The 21867-nt window shown below is 39.1% G+C and overlaps 2 protein-coding genes across 9 annotated transcripts; one reads left to right on the top strand and one right to left on the bottom strand.

The window, feature by feature from the left end:
- The first annotated feature begins 111 nt into the window (after nt 1-111).
- On the top strand, nt 112-13480 carry sytl4 (synaptotagmin-like 4). Of its 7 annotated transcripts, none has more exons than XM_046031617.1 (19): nt 113-347; nt 442-506; nt 1709-1785; nt 1912-2094; nt 3723-3938; nt 5351-5460; nt 5635-5737; nt 5827-5970; nt 6593-6707; nt 6799-6889; nt 6997-7094; nt 7701-7793; nt 8323-8501; nt 8875-8977; nt 9403-9564; nt 11128-11233; nt 11328-11436; nt 11538-11746; nt 12306-13480. In XM_046031617.1, the coding sequence occupies exons 4-19, from the start codon at nt 1976-1978 to the stop codon at nt 12452-12454; spliced, it is 2106 nt and encodes a 701-aa protein (XP_045887573.1). In that variant the 5' UTR covers nt 113-347; nt 442-506; nt 1709-1785; nt 1912-1975; the 3' UTR covers nt 12455-13480. The 7 variants fall into 7 exon arrangements, with proteins under 7 accessions (XP_045887576.1, XP_045887574.1, XP_045887577.1 ...); XM_046031622.1 differs by having other exon boundaries at nt 426-506; nt 7000-7094; XM_046031616.1 differs by having other exon boundaries at nt 426-506.
- Nucleotides 12827-21526, bottom strand: srpx2 (sushi-repeat containing protein X-linked 2). Of its 2 annotated transcripts, XM_046031625.1 has the most exons (11): nt 21251-21523; nt 20677-20923; nt 18602-18679; nt 17445-17636; nt 16663-16839; nt 16268-16391; nt 16064-16185; nt 15762-15941; nt 15538-15671; nt 15328-15449; nt 12827-13825 (listed from the first exon to the last, which is right to left on the bottom strand). In XM_046031625.1, the coding sequence occupies exons 4-11, from the start codon at nt 17533-17535 to the stop codon at nt 13645-13647; spliced, it is 1131 nt and encodes a 376-aa protein (XP_045887581.1). In that variant the 5' UTR covers nt 17536-17636; nt 18602-18679; nt 20677-20923; nt 21251-21523; the 3' UTR covers nt 12827-13644. The 2 variants fall into 2 exon arrangements, with proteins under 2 accessions (XP_045887581.1, XP_045887579.1); XM_046031623.1 differs by lacking the exon at nt 20677-20923 and having other exon boundaries at nt 21251-21526.
- Nucleotides 21527-21867: the final 341 nt, after the last annotated feature.

Below are 21867 nucleotides of genomic sequence, written 5' to 3'. Positions count from 1 at the left end.
TTTCTCTCTTTTTCAGAGGAAAGAAACGTTTCCAAAAAAAACCCTACACTTCCCGTTCCAAGTTTTGCTCTCACTGCATTCAAAATAAGCTGTTACGTTAAGTTAGCGTGGGAAAGGAAACAGAGCCAATTATTGGACAGTTTCAGTGGGTCAGCCCTTCTGTGGTAAGCAGAGCTAATACACCTGTCATCATGGAAAATGTGGAGACGCGCTGCTTTCAGCAAACTTTCCTTATCTTCCGGGAACTGGGGAGTCTCTGAAATAAAGTAAACAGTGTTGGAGACGAGAGGCAAGAAGAAGAGGCAGAAGTGGGCAAGGCAGGGTTATTATCATAGCCGAGCAGGAAAGTGAGTAAACCACTTTATTGGTTAATTTAATTATCCTGAAAACGCTGTTAGCTTGTGTGCTACTTTAAACCGTTTCAGTTGTGTTTTCTGTCAGGAATATATCCCGCCGTGACGCGAGCCTGTATGTAACAGCGGGCTGAAGTCGACTTTTAACAGCAGGTGTGTGCAGTTTTCTTTAATCTGCATTTTGTAACGTTGTTAGTCTTCTGATTTCAGAAATCTCGAAGTTACGCTGTAAATTAAATGAATCGTCTGTCCAAATCTTATGCCTTTTAAAGACGGGTGAAGGCAAAACTGTTTTCTAAAGACACCTTGAGGTGGATGTGAAGTCACGTTAGCATTAATAACGTTTTCAGTTGGTAACGTAACTTAACGTAAACGTTCGACCGTTAACACCGTTAGCAGCTTGAACTGAGTTAACAACACACAGTTCATCGCAGATTTTCTGATCTTTAACAACAGCCTCCGTGGAGTTTCATGTTTGTTAAAAATATTCTGTTAATTTCATTTGCAGTTTACAAAAACAAAAGCTATATGCCCTCGCCATGCTACTTCACCTTTTTATGCTTTTCCCGTTTTAATATCCCCAGTTTAGTGTCTGGAAGTAAAGGACTCTTCCACTTTGTTTTCTTGTACAGGCGCATGCGCCATTTCCTTGATGGTAATTCTGCTGGTATATTAAACTCCTGTTAGATAGTTTGGCCCCAGGCATTCAAACAATGAGGGAAAAGGGTATCAGGTTTTGTAGTGCAGTTTAGCGTTGCAGCTTTCCATTGATTAGCACATTTACCCTTTTGCTTTAAATTCCTTTTGAGGCAATTCAAAGTGAGCATAAAGTTTCAGATGAGGTGCATGATGGATGACCGGTTGATTGGGCTTAAACAAATTAAGCTACTGAGCCACGCCCAGTTGTCTGTATCCTTAGAGGGTGGGAACCCTACATGATGGCCTTCATGTTGTTTTTGCCTGTCCCATTCAAAACAACCTTTCACCCTTCTGTGGGATTTTTAAATCCTCTCACATCCTGGTTCGTATGAGTCATTTATCATTTTAGGAATGCAATGCTTGTTCCAGGGTTGTAGACCTGTCCTCTTTTGAAATAGAAAACATGTGAAAGGGTCAGTTTCTGTTGGTTTTGTGGTTACGTAGACTCCCCCGAGCGATCCTTTATTTTTTTTTATTTTTTTTTTTACTGATGGACATAAGGTTTATAAATACACAAGGGGTTTACGCCTCTTGTACTCCCGAACTGTCCGTCACAAAGTTGCTGTACTGAGGGTTCACTGCATGGAAAAGACAAAGGTATCTTAGTCATTTAATTTGGACTACTCAGCTGTTTCTGCCTCTCTTCATCACCCTAGGGCATCAAAGTTCCTCTTTCTACTGCAGAGCTCAGCTTCGGTTGCCTTACATGAGATCATAGAAAGCAGGCTCTAAGGTAGTAAAGTCTAGACTCTTTTATTTTAATGTTAAAACTGTCTTTAATATACAGGGGGAGTTGTAGTTTCACAGTATTCAGTTTTTACGCTTTCAGTCAATTCCTGGTGTTTTGTTTTGTGTTCAGGACATCTCGATGCGACTGAGCTGAGCCAGTTAACCTGCACTTAGGGGTCTAGGTTAAAGGCACCATGCCTCAGGCTGCTGACCTCATCAACCTGGGCTTCCTGACGGAGTCTGAGCAGGAGCTGATCCTGGAGGTGCTGCGGCGGGACGAGGAGCTAAGACAGGCTGAGGAGCAGCGTGTGCGGTGAGAAGAGAGTACTTCCTGTTAATTGTACTAAATGATTCTTACTTATCTAAGGCGCCAAAAGATATAAGGTATTGCTAATCCCTTAAGTTCAAGGTATTACTTTTTCAAACTAATTAATTCAGCTTAAATATAACCTAATTTACTTTTTCATGCTTTGATAATGTTTTAAATATATTTTATTTTATGAGTCCATGTAGATCTTTTAATATCTATTAGAAATATTTCAAGATGCTGTTAAGGCTGGTGCATAACAATGCATTATGAATACCATCCAAAATGTTGTTTATCTAAATTATAATCAAAGTTCTTGTACAGTTTCTTTTATTAAGGCATTTCACACTGCTCAGAGGTTTGGCATATTTTACTTAATGAAAACAATAAAAAAAAAAAAACTTAAGGTAATGAAAAGTATAATTTTGGTATCAGTGCTGATACCCAGGGATGTTACTGGCACTAAATCAAAAAATTCCAACAATACCCAGATATTAAGATATGCAGTGGACTACATAGATACAGTATATCTTATCTTAATATACAGATTTTTGTGTTGCAATGTGTACTATTTTGATTAAGGGCTGAGAGATAATTCAGTGTTATAATTTAACGATGGAATTGTATAGTGATTATATGATCATTTTCTTTTTTCATCTGGCAAAATTTTAAAAGATTTGTTTTACATTTGTAAAGGTGTTTGTCTGATGTAATGCAAAACAGCGGAACATTATTACATTAATTGCATTAAATACCAACTTCATTATTCTGTGACATTTTATTTTAACATTTGCTATATCGTGATATATAAGGTCTGCAACTAGCAACTCATTTAATTATTTTGTCTATGAATTTATTAATTATTTTTTCTATAAAATGTCAGAAAATAGTGTAAATTGTCCTTCAGTGTCCCATAGAACAGAAGCTGGAAATATGGAATTTTTGCTTTAAAAAATTTCTGGTAATGCATTAATAAACTTATTGTTTCAGCTACATGTCAAAGACATTATTAGTGTAAGGCCCAGTTCAGACCGAAGATTCATGACTAGACGAAACCATTTAAGAACATTACGAGGAAAAGTGGAAGCGGTGTAAACTGACTTGCTCAGCTTGTCTATTTCCAGCTGATGGCGTCCCCTACGACTCAGCTCATCAAGTCTGGCCAGCTGTTTCAACAGCCAATCAGCTCATAGCAAAGTCAGCTGGTCGGAATGACTGAAGGGAGGATCACCTCATCAATTTATTACATACATATTTATACAGAAAAAGCCTGAAAAGCTGGCAGTTGGAAACGAAGTACAGAGAGTCATTACTATGCAGACGATACACCATCTTGTGTAGCTGTATTGATGTAAACTAGCGGGTTTCAGAATGTTGTAGACTGGTGCACTGCAAGTAGGCCTATATGCAAGTTACAGCTCGCCTCGTCGTGAATCTTTGTTATGAACCGTGCAGGTTAATTAAGAAATGATGTCATTAGTAGCTGGAATAGCAGGCAATGACGCAGGTATATTGGGTAAACCAGATAAGAACAAAAGGTTAGAATGTTTAAAAAAGCTTACAGATACTATACCCCATGAGAAGTTTCTCAAAGGACAACCTCTCAGTTAAATTTTTGTTTTGTTTCGTCTCAGGAAATTGAAGACAGATTTGCTGGAAGTAAAGAGGAAAGGGGCCAAACGTGGCAGTGGAAAATACAGTCAGCGTAGTTGTGGCAGATGCCAGGAGCCTCTGAGTCGACTGACTGTTTTTCCCAGCCAGTGCAAGATGTGCAATCACCACGTGTGCCGCAGCTGCCGAACAGTCCTCCCCGAAGGATCCTGGCTGTGCAGTGTGTGTGCCAAAGAGACGTGAGAACGTGTTTTTTTTTTTTGTTGTTGGTTGTTTTTTTTACACACTTCTTTAACTTACTATAATTGTATTTTTAGCAAAGCCCCAAGCTCATTCATGTCTAATGAAAGTGAAAAAAGTGGTAAATATATACTTTAATTTTAAAAAGATTATGTGATTTTTCTAAAACAGCTGGGTATTGTAGTTTTAGGCAATGGTTGCTCAAATAGGAGTAAATAGTGCCTATGTGGGGGACTTTTCAGTGGTAAATTCATACACATTTGGTGCCATGATGAATTTTTTCAGCAGCAGGATGGTACATGAGGGATTGAGTCAAAATAAAACGTATATGTTTGTGTTCATGGCAATTAAGGGACACCCAGTGCAACAGTTCGCCTCAGTAATATGTTTAAATAGCTTTTTGTACCACAATGGAGCTCTATGGCACAGAGGAATAATAATTATTAGTAGAATCAATTCATTGTTGTTTTTAAAGTAAATGGTAATTATAGGGTTTTTATGTATTGAAAAGCTGATACACAGACAGAATATCATTCATACTGAAGTCACTAATAAGTAGTATTTTGTGCTTAATCTTGAAGTTTTTACCATTTAGATACCTTATCCTTTTTTAAATGAAGACAAAAATTAAATTTGAAACAACCGTTGGTCAACAAATATTTAAAATGTTCAAATATAAAATCGTTATAACAGACATGTGGATATGGGCAATTTAATGACACTTAAATCAACAGTTCAAAATGGATCTGTCAATACAACATCCCTCTGTAACAAGTGCTGCTGACTGTAATACATTTATTTTATTTTAAACCTTGCATACAGTAATCCTAACAGCAGTGCACAATAAGATCTATTTAAAATTTTTAGAGATGTAGAAACTATGGTATGTGCATCTCCTCACGCCTTTATTATTGCAACAGCCTCTTGTCTTAATCAAAAAACCTTGAAACGACTACAGAACCAAGTACGATCAAATCACCCCTGTTTTAGCCTCTTTAACATTGGCTCCCTGTTTGTTGTTGTTCAGATTGATTTTAAGATCTTATTGATTGATTTTAAGGCCCTTCATGACCTGGTTCCAGATTAAATTGCGGACCTTTTTTAATCCCTTATGAACCTTTGCGTAGTTTGAGACCTTGGTGCAGGCGTTGTTCTGTCTCTTCCTGAGTCCAGCCTGAAAACTACAGAGCTTTGCTGTGAGGGCCCCAAGGCTCTGGAACAACCTGCCTGAGGAAATTGGACTGTCTGAGTCAGTGTCTTCTTTTGAGTCTCTTCTAAAAACGTACTTTTATCGGAAAGCATATCCTGATTTTATCTGAGCTACCTGTTTTTTTTAATGTCATTTTATCTCATGAATGAGTGAAATTCTATTAAATTTAGACATTTTTAAAGTATTTCTTTTGGATTTTAGGGATCTAAAGAAAAGGACAGGTGACTGGTTCTACGATCAAATGGTCAACCGTTTCTCCACAATGCCTGGACATGACTTAGTGAGAGTCTCCCTGAAAAAGAGGCCTCAGCGTGAGTACAGGAAGAGGAAGTGGTTATCCACTGTTCAAGGAATGTAAACAGCTCTCAGCCTGAGCCGAGTGAAATGCACAAACACTGGAATCTTGTTCAACAGTAGGATAAGAGAAATGTTAAACTCAGTTTTTGTTAAACTGAATTGCATTTTAACTGTTGTTGTGTTTATAGTGAACAAGCAGACAGCAGGAGAAATTCTGTTGAGAAGTACAGAAATAAACCAACCTATTCCCGTGCCTCGGTCCAGGCAGATAAATCAGACTGGTAACAAAGGGTGAGTCATCGTTGTTCACATAAGTTTTAGAAATGTTAATGTATTTCTAAAAATCGATTTTTGTCTTATGTCATATTTTCTTGTGACAGTCATGGAAGCGAGAATTCTGGATCAATTGCTTCAAGGGAATCATTTGAATCAAAGGAGGGTGTTTCGTCAAAGCCAACACGCAGTGACACAGAGTCTGCAGAAACTGTCAGTGTTATTAGCAGTAAATCTACGTCCGAGTTAAGGTAAACTCACTGGCTGACACGTTAGCAAGGCTTGGGTCAGATCATGTTTAAATGGCGATAGTTGATAAATCAATCATTTATTTAATCATTTATATTCATTTTTTACCTTTGGATTAGTTGGCCTGCAAAAATCTTATTTAAATTGCAGTAAAAGGAATGTAGTATAGTTTTAACTACTCTCTCATGAGGGTGGGAAGATTGTGCAATTGCACTGTTAAAATAGAACATAATAATAAATCAGTGCAGTCAACTTCATTATATGTAGATGAGTGTTAAACATCCCAAACCATGAACAGGACAGCACTCTAGAAATTAGGCACGGAGCGTTTGGGCTTGGTTGTAACACTATCTGTTTGCGCGCTGAGAAAGAAAATCTGCCTGAAATAGATGTGCCTGAATAAATAATTTCAACTGTTGATGATACAGCATTTGTCATTAAAATAAAGCCCACAGAAAGCATAAAAAATGACTTAATATAACAATTGCCAGTTTCAGGCTAATATGGGTGAGGGTGTAGACCACAGGTGGCACACAAATTTGGAGTTAGTTAAGTAAGTGGTTTTATATGGATTTGAATGTGAAAAAGTTGTAGTGATTAATAATGATTTGTATCATCACACAGGAGTGACGATCACTCGGTTCAGTCCAGCCCAGCGGAATCTGGTGTCTCCAGTAGGGCTGTCACAATCAAAGAAGATGTTGTTATCATTGACGACGCAGACACAGAAGCTAACACTGTACGATGCTCTGAAGTGACATGGTCATGTTCCTGTCTCAAGCCATTTAATCTTCTTTTCTCTCACTGACTCCCTGTTTCTGTCAATATAGGCCCCAGAAATAAAACCGGTCAGTCCAAGCCCGGATTTGGAAGTCAATAGACTCTTCAAAAAGAGCATCAAACGAAACCCAAGGCCTTCTGGTTAGCTTCTTATATTACTGTGGGCAATGCTGTTGTCTTATATCCAGAATCAAATGGTGGGGGGAAATGGTTTATCGCAGTTTAATTGCTGGTCTTCATGTTCATAGCAGAGTCTGTATCGACATTGGACCTGCGGGATGGACCTGACACATCAGAGGCCCCAATGGGCAAAAGGAGCCGTTCTGTACCCGGCCTAGACATACAGGTATCAGTACAAAACTGATACACTTTCTTTTCTATGCGATGTTGTTTTTTTTTCAGCATCCCAGACACTACTATATACTTCAGCAAGAATGACGTTCGATATAGCTACCAAGTCGTAGTGGTGTAGGTAAAGAGCAGAAGGTCTCCGGCAGAGAAAAGACAGCTTGCTCAAAATGAAACATGTAGGGAAGCTGCATTTAATTCTGGTCTATTGAGACTATACTCAGGTTATTTTAACTTCTTCTGTGGTGGTTTATTTCCTGTGTGATTGTTGTCAGAGCTAAATGCATGAACCTAGAAAGAAGCCCATCCTCTGATATTGGGAGCTAACACTAAAACCTGCCATGCACAGCTGATGTTTCAGATAGTTTACTTTTTTCTGCTATTTAATTAGACTATAGTTGTATTAGCTAGTCATAGGTACAGAGGTTAAATGCTAGATTTTTCCAATCACAGTATCTATCTATTACACAAAGAGATTGATCTTTGAGAAACCAGACTTCTTTTATTTGTTTTTTTAACAACACAATCCTTATTATGGCTGACAGCGAAAACCCCGCTGTGTGTCTATGATCAGCCTCCTAAATGTTTCATTTTATTGGCACAGGAAGTTGGAGAGGAGGAGGAAGATATTGACAGCTTGGTCAGCTTTCATAAAAGGACAATGGCTTCGAGCTCCTCCAGCCTACGTAGCTCAATGGTAAAGTATTGACATTTCTCGCAGCTTGCATTAGTCCTCTAAAGTCTCTTTTGAAGAGCAGCTCATTATGTCTCTCAGAACGGAACTGATGTAAGATAATCTAATCGAGCATCTATAACCTCAGGATATCCTCCAGCAGGCTAGGAAGTGTGAAATTGATGTGTAAAGGCTACCAAAATGTGTCTATAAGTTACCAAAGCCTCAGGGGAAAGCAAAGCTGAGGCCAAAATGACTCTCATGCTGTCACTCTAGATTTAGATATTGACAGAAACATCCTGATTTCTGCTAATTTGTTTGTCCCTGACTCGCTTTCTGTTAACTCTACAGCATGTGTTGTTACTGTAGGTATGAATTATTTGTTTCAGTGTTATATCTCCTTTTATCTTTTTACACTGTGATCTGCAGCATTATGCCTATAGAGCATGACTGTCGAACTGTTATCTAAATGTCAATATTTGGTATTAATGAAACAAACACTGGAATTGTTAGTGAAAAACTATTCAGGTCGGGTGTATGTATGTTTCTCCAGAGCACACTCGGCAGCATGATGAGTATTTATAGTGAAGCAGGAGACTTTGACAACGTGGAGGTGAGCGGAGACGTCGTCTTCTCTATGAACTACGACGAACACACCCAGAGCCTCCAGATCTTCATCAAGGAGTGCCACGAGCTGGCCTGCGGCGACGCCTCACGGCAGCTTTCCAACCCGTAAATGTTAAAAACTTTCCCTTTTTCCAAGTGTAGCTGTAATATGCCAGCTCCACTAGGATACATACATCATTTGAAGCTCAGTTTGCTCAAAAGCTGGCCTTCACATTGAGCAACAGTGCAGATTGCTGCTCTGAAACACATTTTTCTGCTGCACACACACCCCTCTGTGATGTTAAAACAGCTTTGATCGGTGTAGATAAGAGGTTTCTGTGTTTACAAAGTCTCATAATCATGTCCCAGAGTTGATTACTTGAGCTTCACAGGAAACCGAATGGCAACAGATATTTTTCAATGCATTTAGTCAAGGAAGTTAAGTCAGTTAATGCAACAAAAGACCAGTTGACATATTTTTTTTTTGTTTGTTTTTCAGTTATGTCAAATGTTATCTACTCCCTGACAAATCTCGCCAGAGCAAAAGAAAGACCAGCATCAAGAGAAACACGGTCAACCCCGTCTACAAAGAAACACTGAAGGTGATGGTTTATAACTGGCACCTCTCAAACTGTACCACAGCTTTACTGAAACCCCCTTACTAATAACCTTGCGCCATGCCTGCTGCAAATAATGACCACACCTACAGAGACTTTAGGGTTGATATTGACATTGCAGATTAGAGTAGCTGTTGTCAAATATTATTTTTGGTCGTGGTTTCCAGTGTAGCAGTGACTTTACAGTGATAAAACAAAGGACGAAACCAAGAGAAAGTTTGGATATGCTCTTAAAGGGTTTGGAAGAAGGCAATTATTTAGATTTTAGATGCAACTTCCAATAAAATCTGAGTCCATCTTCTGCTTTAAATTAAAATTATATTAATTATAAGACTTCTCCACCACTGTATGAGTATTGAGACAGGCCTTTGATCCATCCAGTCTTCTCCCTCTTGTCTTACCACTACCAGTACTCCATCAGCCGCTCTCAGCTGTTCACCCGCTCCGTGTTGATATCAGTCTGGCATCATGGCCGCCTCAGTCGCAACGCCTTCCTGGGAGAGGTGGAGATCCCTCTGGACTCCCGAGACCTTGACTGCCCGTACGAGGATCGTGTGGCTCTCATGGCGAAGGTAGATCAGAGACTCTGTATTTAATTCTCCTTACGATATGATCATGAACTCTTGTGTTACAGGGGCCAAGTGGAGGTTTCTTGCAAACAAATAAATGTTATGTTTAGATTCAGTATTAAAACACATTATGTGTATGCTTGAGGTCTAATTGAGGAATTTCCTTCCTCATAAAACACTCGCAAAGCTGATCTTTTTTTTTTTTCGAAACCTGTAATGTTAACATCCATGTCTTCTTCTTTTCTATCTTTTGTGAGCATTTGTGGATCCACTAAAGAAAAACTGCTCCACAGCGCTACTAGAGGTCAAAAAATCAAAAACACAAATCGTGAGGACATATTTTCTGAATTTAACAAAAAGATGTGTATTGGATTAGAATTGCATTTACAAATATTGCTACTCTCTGGCAATCAACACTTGAGTGAGTGTTAAAATTAACAAGAGGGAACAAAAAGTGCTCTACATAGCCCAAATCACCTGTGCCAGAATAGATTGGGTGTAAAACTGAAGTTAAAAGGATTTTAAATGGAACCGTCCCAATAATCATGTCAAACTGGATCAACAAGGAAACGGCAGCCAATAGCTGAAACCAACAGAGGTGCAGGATATAGTAGATTGACAAATATTGACAAATTGCTGTGCAAGCTAACAAACTGCATGTTACATTTGTTCATGAAGTGTTTTTTTGTCTGCCATATTTGACAGATCTCATCAGCCCCCTCCTCACTTACTACTGACATGCATTACCATGCACCTTCTGTGTATGTTTGTGGGTGCTATGTTTCTGTGATGATGTCGTGATAATATGTGGATTGTCTGCTGGTGTCCATTTATGTATTTGTGCTGCAGAGTATAACATTTACTGAAAGCAAATTCCACCGACTTTGGTCATGTGGCTAATTAAATAATAAATACAGTTTATTTCTGTTTACCATTTTTAGAATTGCTGCTATATTAATGAATAATCTCTACTATTTAGCAGAATAGAGTTACAAACTCAATTTCACTCTATGACCTGTTATATTGTGACATAATAAACCTAATAAAATATAAATATATAATTTATATATTTCTTTATAATATCTATCTATCAGTGCTCACCAGTATACTTAAGCATGATTAAAATCAACAAGGTCAAAGCAAATGAAAACAAGGTGAAGCTTATTGATTAGTGGGAGGAGTACACCCTGACCAATATAGATCCTGGTTCTCACAGATATGTTTGTATCAATGTATACATTGTCAGATGTATTAAAAAAAATTGCTGTACATAAAATACCAAGATTGTGTTTGAGGTAATCTAGAAAGTGAGTTTCCATGACACATTTTATAACAATATGGCCAAATTCAAAGGCACCTGTGGTACATATTCTTTGTCTTTGTTTATTTATTGGTATATTATTTATTCCACCCTCAGCTATCATCTATACCTCTGTATCAGCCTCGGCCACCCAGTATTAGTCAGTCAGGTTTTAGTGTAGAGGTTAGTAGGGATAACATGTTTGCTGTATTGTTGTTTGGGTTTCTTCTTGTGTGTCCTAAATGTAATGTACTTTTCTTAAACAGGCAGCCTCTGCTGTCCCGGCCTCAGCTTTTGCTCAGTACAAAGGAGAGTTGGTGATCTCCTTGAAGTATATCATGCCTAAAAACCCAACAGCTGAGAAAATCAAACGTAAGACTATGATAAGAAAACCTCATTCAGCTGTGGCTGTGTTTGACGCACTTTGCCTTTCATTTTCTAAGCATGTCTGTTGTCTTCTCCGCAGGCAAAAAGGTGATTACTGAAGAAGGGGGAGAACTTCATATCCTTGTTAAAGAGGCAAAGAATTTGATGGCAATGAAACCAGGAGGCACCTCAGATAGCTTTGTAAAAGGGTTCGTGATGAACTACAGTTTTAAAATTAAAATAACACACATTGCATTCCCATTCATACATTTCTCTTTTCAAAACCAACTCTCTGTTTGTGCTTCTGCAGGTACTTGTTCCCAACTAAGTCAAAGAACACAAAGCGGAAGACTCCAGTTGTGAAGAAGAACCTGAACCCCCACTACGACCACACATTTGAGTACAAGGATCTGACTCTGGAGCAGCTGAAGGGCATGTGTCTGGAGCTGACTGTGTGGGACAGAGAGGCCTTGGTGAGCAATGAATTCCTGGGAGGAGTCCGTCTCAGCTCTGGAAAAGGTAAAAGATAGAATTAATATGGGTAGGTTGCCTTAGTTGGGTTACTGTGAGTAACCTATTGTAAATGTCATAATCTCAGAGAGTTGGACTTAATGTGAAAGTCTTTCTTATTTGTTTCACCTACGTTAGTTAAGCATTTTTGAGGAGGTAAATTATTTTGTTTTGTCACCCTAAATTATACTGGCTCAGTTTATTTTCACAATTGCACCTTTTTGTAGTGGTAATTATTTCACTCTACTTACAATTCAGTGTTTAGATCTTTTGTTGGCAACCTTTTTACCTTTTTTATGTTGCGCTCCTACCCCCTATACGTGGGTGTTACACTGTAGTGAAAATGAATTTAATTACTCTTTATAAAAAGATAAAGTAATTCAATATCTTCCCTTTTCTAGTTTAAATAGTTTTGTCAAAACATAATTGCCTTTGTGAGAAAGACCCTCTTAATTTTAGATTTCTGCTAATGCACCTACAAGGCTTCCATGTGCTTTCCCTGTGTTAAAATTAAAGTGAGTTTTCTGTCATTAATTTTGCATTCACTGTGTAATCTTCACCCCTGCAGGCATGGTGAAAATAGGAAAAGAGGAAGTGGAAATGGACTCTGTTGGGGAGGAGATCAGTCTATGGGAAAAGATGATGCAGTACCCTGACTCGTGGGCAGAGGGCACTCTTCCACTGCGTTCCACTATGGAGAAGAAAAAGGGCAAATGAGGACGGCACAGGCCTGGACCCTTCCAGAGACTGAAAAGGGGAGAAGCTGTGTGGTCTGAGACAAACATGACATTGTGGATTCATTTTACTTTGCAAGCTTATCATACCAGAAGCTTGTCTACTGACTTGAACAAACATGCAACCGATTGGCTCTAAGCAGGCACACAGTTGATTGGTCTGCTGAATGCTAAACATCTGCTCTCACCTGCCCCCCTACAATGGGGACTGTTGCTAAAGCATCACAACACTAAACTCTGGATTTATTTTAGATGCATTTACACAGTCATTTTATGTTTTTAAAATTCAAGCTGTGTATTATTGCTATTCAAATTCATTCACCTAAATTCAGCACTTAGGACAGAAACATTGTCATTGTGTGTCACCATTTTCTTTATTATTGTGTACAGAATTTACTGATACATGGGAAAACAATTCATTATAGACTGGTATTATCTTGTGTTGCATCCAACAAATTGCGCTTTGCTTAATTGATACCATTTTATTTAACATTAATACTATCACATAAAATATATTTATATAAATTGCACAAAAAGCCTTATTTGAAATTATTAAATGTCTATTTGCAGATATAAATGTAGATTTTTAACTTTTTGTCATCAGAGTCATGTTCACCTCAAGGTTGTCTTGAATGTTCTGTTCACCTAATAAAAATGTAGTAAACCCAAGACGTGCTTGATTGCCTTAGCTCTGAATTACACTCAGATACCAGCTGGATTAAAACATCTGTCCACTCTAGTGTTCCTCAGTAGTCTTTTTTGAAGTGGTTTTTGATTTTAATTCTAATTTAAATATCAGATTTACTAACGGGCTCATTGACAAAAACTACTAATCCACATCATGCATCCAGGCTAATTTTATGCATCTATGTGTTAAAATGTTGTTTGTAAAATGTAATTTCTGTGTTTTACTTAAGCTTGTTCTATTTTCTGTAGCTGTGATGTCCATTTTCTGACCTCCATACCTTTCAGATGATGATTTGACAGAATAAACAGTGCTAGCACTTCAGTGTTGTATAGTGATTGCATTTGGACATGAGGAACTGCCTTCTTGTCCTCTTTTTCCCTCCGAGTGTCCCTCTGGACCTGGTTTCTGGTTGTTTGTCCTTCCTCATTTTGTGTTAAGTAATACTGATGGGTTTATCACTGTGGAAACCAGAGATGTTTATTAAATTAGTCACAGAAGTCTCTGTGGCTCTCCAGTTTCTCTCGTTCCTCTTCATCCAGCAGGAAGCTGTCGATGTAGGAGAAGAGCTCATCCGACGCCATTGGGGTGATGAAGCGCTCTCGGTCCAGCCCGAGATCGTCCAGCAGCACCATGCTGAAGTAGGATCTGGAGATTCTGAATGCTTGTCTACAGAGAGACATAAATCAGCACTTGGGTTGTTAAAGGAATACTTTATCATTTCATACGTCGATATCATCAAAGCATCTATAACTAATATTGTTCAACTGTAATGTGAGGGGGTTGCCTGTAGTGATGAATCCACAGATGATTATCTTGAGACTTAATCAAACTTTATAAAGTCTTTCAGCTCAGTGTGTTGGTATTCTAGCTGCTAATGTTACTGTTGTAGTTTACTCTCTTGGTCTCAAGCTCTCGTCATCCTGCAAAAAGCTCTGATAAACCCACTGTATGTTACCTGTTAAGCACCAAATGGCAGACGGACAAAGTTTGACAACTAGCTGGTGAACATAGTGGAGCATTTAGCAGCTAGAGCCAGATATTTTCCTCAGGAGTTAATGGAGACCAAAAACAAAGCCAAAAGAAAAGTGACTTTCATTTACCAGGTGACAAGCAACACAACTCCAAATGAATGATAATGTTGCTCCATATCCGCTGGATGTGTAAACAGGCCCTGACGAATGTCCCTGTCATGTATACACTTCCCTCATCTACTTCTTAGTGATTTCTGATTGCCTACATTTCCCAGAGTGCTCTGTACAACACTAAAAAGAATGTGCCTCAGTATGCTGCCCTCACTCAGCTGTGGGATTTGAGTCAGTGGAGAGACTTAAGGTTTAGGAAAAGATTTTCCAGTCTGGAAAAAGTGAGCAGTGCCCCTTACTCAAATTGCACAATTGGTGGAAAATCTATATCTTTGCCTGAAATGAATCAGTCCATACAGGCTAGTGTCTATGTCTGGTGCATAACAGTGGACTTAAAAGAATCTCTTACACATTGATTCTGGAAAGCAAAGCCAGATGTTTACTATTGATGTTGTTCTGTTATTCCTGTCAAAATCCCATTACTGCAACTCTGGAATTATTACGTTGCTATTTTTAACAGCGTTAATCTTTTGGTGGATTTTTTCCCTTTTAAAGTCAAACTAACAGAGGCTTCTTTTTAGTATGAGGCTCCTGACATTTAAATTGAGGGAGAAGAAACAACCCTTACTGTTATGCTGGTCCCAGCCTTCCTTTACACGTCAAGTTTTTAAATTTGAGAGGGGCTAGTAGATTAGTCAGGTTAGGTTTCTTGTTTTTTTTGATGTGGGAGTTATTTTTTACTTCTTAAACTGTGGTGATGTGCTCTTGGATTTCAGGATTGTGTTGGATTTATGCTGAATGTCTTTGTGTTTTCTTTGTCTTCTAACACTTTGAGACTGTGTTGGAAATAAGTGTTTTTCTTTTAACATGTTATCCTTTTGGGGGGGGGGGGGTTCCTGTGTCTGATAATCCATAAAGAAAATCAATCAATCAATCAATCAAAAAACCTTTTGCTGTTTATGAGAATGGGAGTTATATACTAAAGCCACTTCAGGATGGAATTTTTCAACCATATGAACTTATTTTACCCCCAGAAGGAACCTTAAAATTGCTGATTAACTAAGTGATGAAGAATCTCACTATTACCTCAAACCCTCAATGACTTCAGAGCTGAGCAGACTGTCTTTAATGCGACCCGTCTCACGAGGCGGGGAGCCCAGGAGCTCGATCAACGTGACATGTCGCAGGTCTAATCCACAGTCGGCTTTCTGGTTGAAACAAGGAAAAAGGATTTTAAGAAACTAACATCACTGGGGAAATCCATGTGAAGTCACCAGCAGTAAATAGTTTCCTCACTTGTATCATGATGTTCTGCAGTTGGTAGTCTGGGTCAGATATGTTGGGCGTAGACATGATCAGCAACCTCCTCTTTTCATAGAACTGATCCAGGAGAGCGGAGGCCGTATTTACATCTGATTTAATCTCCATCGCTACAAACACACAAGGTCACTTTACAGTACATACGTATGCTATTATATATATGCGGCAAATTCTTGATATCCTCTTTCATGCAGACTCACGAACACACTCAGCTGGTGCTTCTCCCCAGCTGCGGTTGAACAGGCAGATGCGACTAGATACACCCCTCCGTTCATATCCTCCGTCACAGTGGTATTCACATGTTGCACCATAGTTATTCCCATCAGAAGAGCAGGTGAGGTAGCCGTGTAGAGGTGGAGGTAGAGTGGGACATCTTCTCACTGGAAGGAGAACACAGTGGAAATAAGAAACCCAATCCTGTAGATTATAATGCTGTTTTCAAATTAATGTGTTGTATTTAAACTAATTTAATAAGTCAAAAAATGCAGGTTTGGCAGCTTACCCTCAACACGTACAATAAACTTGCAGGCAGCTCTGTTCCTGGCTTGATCGTACACTTTGTAACGGATAATGTTTGCTCCCTCCTTAAAGTCGGTGCCTGGCTCCTGGCCTACTAATATAACCCTACAGGAAGACAAGTACAGTAAAGGCCGCGTGCCATTTTAAAGTGAGCAGGAAAGGGAAGCAAAGGAAAGGAGTGACATACTCAAGTGATTTATCTGCAGTATCTTTCGCAGCTGGGGGGTCCCAAGTCACCATAGCAGTGAGTTTTCCAGGCTCGGCGACCTTGAGTCTGGACGGAGGACACTTGATTTTTGGAGGATCTGTGTCTGATATAAAGAGTTGGAAAATGATAAAAATATTGGGGATTTTGCAGGCAGGAAATTCATTTCAGTGACATTGTTTTTGGATAGTCAGTCAGACAGAGGAGAATATGAGGACTGAAAGACTGCAGTTCTGGATTTAGTCCAAAGAACTGAGGAGCAGGAAATCTGCTTGACTGTGAGCCTGAACACAGGGATCTGGGCTTATGAAAGAATAATGAAGAACTGGACAGCAATACAGATGGCTTGAATTCTGTAATAATAATACTGAATGTACCTGCACAATCTGGCTGTGCTCCGCTCCATGAGCCCCCGCGCTGACAGGTGCGTGAGTGTTCCCCCTCGATGCGATAGCCGGGGTCGCAGGTGAAGTCACACCTGGAGTCCACCACAAAGCCCTGAGTGCAGGTGTATCTGCCGTGTGGAATGAGGGGCAGCACGTGGCAACGCACCACTGAAGGAACACCACCACACAGACATTCAGTATGTTGAGAGTAAGGGTCAAAACAATCACAGAATCAATATTTTTCTTAAAGGATAAAGGCTTGTGATAATCTGTATTTTTGTTATTGTCAACAAATTCCATGAAAGACCAAAACCAACAATATGTGTCATTCTCATAATACTTTCTGACTTTCCAAGCCTCTGTTGCGCTCACCTTCCAAGCCCATTCATTCCTACTGAATGATATGAATCTTTAAAAGGCTAAATAATCTTCTGAAACAGCTGGGCACTGTAGGTTTTAGCTAATTTTACTCAAACATCAGTGTTGGGGACTATTTTCAGCAGCGTATTAATACACAACATATAGGACTATTGTGTGTTAGGAGCAGGACAGTGTATGTGGCGTCCACTCAAAATAAACTTATCAGCCAGTGCTGTGTTTTTAAAAGATTTAAACAGCAATATGTACAGAGCAACAAATGTATCAGGATTTAGCTACAGACAATCCTTGTTAGCGTGGACATATTCATTGTTGGTTTTAGCCTTTTCATGGATTTGTTGAATATCATCAGATTCATCCTTATTTGGGAATTGAAAGTCTCAACTTCCACATACTGCGGCAGTATGCCGTCCCAGACCAGCGTCGGTTGGCGAGGCACTGAATTGACCTTTTCCCCAGCAGTCGGTATCCTCGATCGCAGCTCATCTCACAGCGGGTGCCCAGCGTGCTCCGATAGGCCCCGCCTCGAGGGGAGTGGCAGATCACCTCCCCATTGGTCAGACTCGGAGAATGACACCAGTAGGGGTCTGCATTCAAAGAGTGGCCCAAAACTATGTGATGCACTAATGGTGGAAAGCAGGGTACTGAAGAGCTATCTGCTATTGGCTAGTCTTTGGTACCGGGTGACGTCACCTCATTCACAATAGATGTGGATTGTAGCTGCATCACACAGATTTGGTTGTGGAATTTGGTCTTTAAGGGAAAAGTAGCCTATATGTGAGTGTTTGAGGTGGACAACACTGATAAAATCCTCTGTCATGGTATATGAAATTTAATTTCACAATATCAGTACATATCTTGATATAATAATTTTTTTGGAAATCAAATGAGAAGTAATTATTTACAGAAATGTCTGTTCTTGGATTAGCACATTAACACATAAAAATACCTGACTTTATCCCACCAATGCAAAAACTATTTTGATAATTAATTGATTATCAAAATAGGTCACAATTTTTGTTCAATGGACTAATCGATTAGTTAACTCTTCTTTGTTATGAGTGCCTGAAAATTGTTCTATTGACATCCTTACTCTATTCCTTCTGACAAATGTACTTTCTGTAAGTACCTTTGGACAAAATAGTCTGCTAAATGCCCTAAATATAAATGGAAACTGACCAGTCGTTGCAGCTCTAAAACACACCGTAAAACATTCCATAAAACAGTCCTGATCACTGATTCAACACCTACACCCAGAAGCGTTTGACCCAGAGCAGCCCAACATATACTGCACACTAATACTACAGGGCCATGACACCCTGATTTTTCCTAACAGTGTTTTTTATATTTGGTTTACTGTGCAAACAAGGTTTTAAATCATATCATACAAATATATGACCACATTATATAAATCTCTTATCTTCTTAACATGAAAACATATAGACGCATTAATGCAAAGCTTATACTTACCAGAGCTACCACAGCCTATACGGTTGTAGACAACAATATAGTCATTTTGCAACCCCTGGTGAGTGTGTGTTTTTATACTCACTTTTGTAGTCTAGTTGAGGAGTGTTGTCTTCCTCTGCAAAGTCAGTGAAAGTGTCATAGACTGTGGTGCCGGAGCCAGCTGCAAAAACAAACAAAACAGCAAACAAAACAAACCTTTAACATTTCTAATGCGACCAATGTGTCAGATGCCAAACGCAGTTCTCTGGTCAGTCAAACGCTTCATTAAGCTTCTGTATCAGGAGTGTTATACATATGGACATATAGGTCAAACAGAGGCAGCCTGGCATGCAAATGACTCTCCCCACACAATCTGTTTTCCATTGCTGCCTTTTAGGTTTCTTTTAACACAAGCTCAATAACATTCTAGTCCATACACACCTGGATTTGCAATCAGTAATACTAATGGAAACTCCTGAGGGTTTTAAACCTGAGAGCAGGGTCAGAAAACATGGACATCTTGCAAAAGGCATAAAGATTATCTTGTTTTCTTGAAGAGCCAGAATGAGTGCAGGGAAAAGGCATGTTGGGCTTCATATTGTAGTGTCTGTACTTTGTAAACTGACAACATCTTCTCCACTAATTAGAATAAACAGCATGTTTCCATCTCTCACTTGGAGATAGTTCCGCTTACTCACATCTTTTCATGTACTAAGCAGAAGGGCTTGCATACTGTACTATGGCCTTCATTCTGAAATTTTGTCTCTGTATCAATTTTTCTGCACAATAAATCTTCTTTTCTCAGCAGTTGTGGTTCAGGCACAATATCCCTTTTGAAATCCCAAAAATGACTCCATGTTCAGAACTGAGTGCCAAACTTTCCAGTGTGTCAACCTCCACCCCCTCCCCCAGCTCGAGTCAGTTCCTGTACTGCTTCCTTTACTTTTGTTTTCTGGCACAGTCGCCCTTAACCACATAAAGTCCACTTTAGCACAGTTCCTAATAATAATGATGCTTCACATTAAACTTCCGTACTCTGAAAGCTGTGTCAGATTCTTCGAGCCGTGTGTGGATTAAACCGATCGTCAGCATTTTTCCTCATAATGAGCTTGGTGTTCCGCTCAGAAACACAGACTAGTATTTCCTAACTCCCCCCCTACTGAGAATTAGTCACAGAGGAAATAAACAATCTGGGCTCATCGGTGTGATGGTCTGCACTGCAGGGCTCAGGCAGAGACAGACATTACTTCTAGTGACATCTGTATTTTCAAATACATGCAGGTTTGAGGTGCTTGTACTTTACTCAACCTTTTTTATGCTACTTTATACTTCTACTCCACTATTTCAGAGGGAAATATAGTACAGTACGTTTTACTCCACTACATTTCAATAAGATATTCAGTTTAGTATCATGTGCAACAAAGAAAGACATTAAATCCATTTGCTTAAAATGGAAAAAAAAGATTTAACTGAGTGTTTGATTCTTAAAATAGCTGTCAATTGATTTTCTGTTGATCCACTTATCGACTAATCTTTACAGTTCTGCCTCAGGGTCCCTTGTCACATTTAAAATATCTATGAGATCTCTCACATGGTTTCATTTCAATAACTGCAGAGGCCCCCAAAAAAGGAAAAATTATCCAATGTTTCACCAAAAATAAGGAAAAATTTGAGGAAAAATAAAAACATATTTGTGTTTTCTCTCCTTTCCTATTCCATTGATCACGTAACAACTCCTAAGATTTATCTTGTGACTGACATCTAAGTTGGGAACCACTGGAATACACTACTTAACTATATATAAAGTAGTTAGGCCTACAACTAGCTCCACCTCGTCCAGCTACAACAGAACAATGCTAATTACACTTTGCTGCATCAGTATTAGCAGTCGCAGGGGCCATTTTTCTGTAGAATGAGTTCTTTTACTTTTGTACATTTATCTGATAATACTTCTGTACTTTTACTCAAGTAAAGAATCTGAATACCTCTTCCACCACTTGTCTACTAAGGGTTTAAATCACAGACACACACACACACACACACTGTGCATCAGGCAGCACTCACATCAGACTTTACCACAGAGACATTTTGCAGGGATGAGTCACACCAGAGGAAGGTGTGTAGTGTTACCAAGTCAAAGGCTTTATCTATCTCTAATGACAAAGGTGAGATAATGACCTGCATCCTTTCAGTCTCTGCATTCATTCATCATCTGAGCTTGTGTGAGCTTCGGGGTGGATCTCAGGTCACGTGATTATCTTGGCCCAGAGGGGGGGAATCCTCAGTAATTAACTGGCAGTGATGGGAGCCCAGCTGTAATTAAACTGCCTGGTCAGCAACCAGAGGAGCACCTGAAGAAGAAGGCAGCTGGCCAACTGCATGTTGGGAGATGTTGTGGAGGAGCTGCATCCCCAGCTCTTCATTCCTGGAGGGAGGAGTGGGCTCCATTTGCATTCATAAAAAAAATCAACACATCTGCATCTAATACAGTTGTGATTACTGCTGAGATGAAGGTATTTCCAAACCGCAAATGAAGGGATGTGGATGTTTGAGTGGCTTGTCTCTAGCAACCATGATAGTAGATCATTTTAAACAACTTTTTGGTGAACTTACAAAGAATTAAAAAAAAAAAACATTTTGATGGTCATTGTCTGACTGAAATTAAACAATATTCAGAATTAACAAACATATAACTAAAAACATACTTTGATAGAGGTTTCCTTCCTTTTATTGTTTTGACCTATGAACTCACCTGTGAAGTAGAAAATGAACACAGCAACAAAGCGTCCGAGGGGCATGTCAGAAACGCAAAGATGACACTCGTGGGGGAAGAAAAGTTATTTGGCGCAGCTTGGTTCAGAGCCCAGAGTCCATCAAAATAGAAGACAAAATAAAAGACTATAATCCAGAGAACGTGTTTGACAAAATACTAATAAACTTTATGAACCACGGTGACGACAAGAGGGTTAACCCTCACACCAGAGTCTCCGCAGTTTGTGTGAAGCAAGGATCCTTCTGGTTCATCATCAAAGTCCAAAACCACTTGGTGGCGCTATCGGACTCCTCATGGATGTGTGTTTCCACCCACCTCTACATTAAACATGAGCTTTCATAAAATCCCCCTACAGCTCATGCCAGAAATTTAACGTTATTATAGGCTACAAATAAGAATATAGGCTAGTTGAACCCAAGTGTAACTAATGAGATCAGTGGTTACTTGTAATGACTTGATAATACATTTTTAATTTCCCCTGATGATGATACTCATATAATCCTATAGCGAATAGCGTGTTTTCTTCATGATGTTATTACCAAGTTATTATAATAATAAGGTATAATATCCTTTATTTATTGTAATAAAAAAAAAAA

Source organism: Micropterus dolomieu, linkage group LG19, assembly GCF_021292245.1.
Source record: "Micropterus dolomieu isolate WLL.071019.BEF.003 ecotype Adirondacks linkage group LG19, ASM2129224v1, whole genome shotgun sequence".
Lineage (NCBI taxonomy): Eukaryota > Metazoa > Chordata > Actinopteri > Centrarchiformes > Centrarchidae > Micropterus > Micropterus dolomieu.
Note: the sequence above shows the minus strand (reverse complement) of the source record. Positions and strands in the feature narration are given on the sequence as shown.

Coding starts and splice junctions, on each gene's coding strand:
- sytl4 (XM_046031621.1), top strand. CDS start 1,976: ATGCCTCAGGCTGCTGACCTCATCAACCTGGGCTTCCTGACGGAGTCT. Junction 3,939..5,350: donor AGTGTGTGTGCCAAAGAGAC/GTGAGAACGTGT, acceptor TTTGGATTTTAG/GGATCTAAAGAAAAGGACAG. Junction 11,747..12,305: donor CCGTCTCAGCTCTGGAAAAG/GTAAAAGATAGA, acceptor TCACCCCTGCAG/GCATGGTGAAAATAGGAAAA.
- srpx2 (XM_046031623.1), bottom strand. CDS start 21,296: ATGCCCCTCGGACGCTTTGTTGCTGTGTTCATTTTCTACTTCACAG. Junction 18,680..21,250: donor GTTCATTTTCTACTTCACAG/GTGAGTTCATAG, acceptor TTGTTTTTGCAG/CTGGCTCCGGCACCACAGTC. Junction 15,942..16,063: donor GTTTATTGTACGTGTTGAGG/GTAAGCTGCCAA, acceptor TTCTCCTTCCAG/TGAGAAGATGTCCCACTCTA.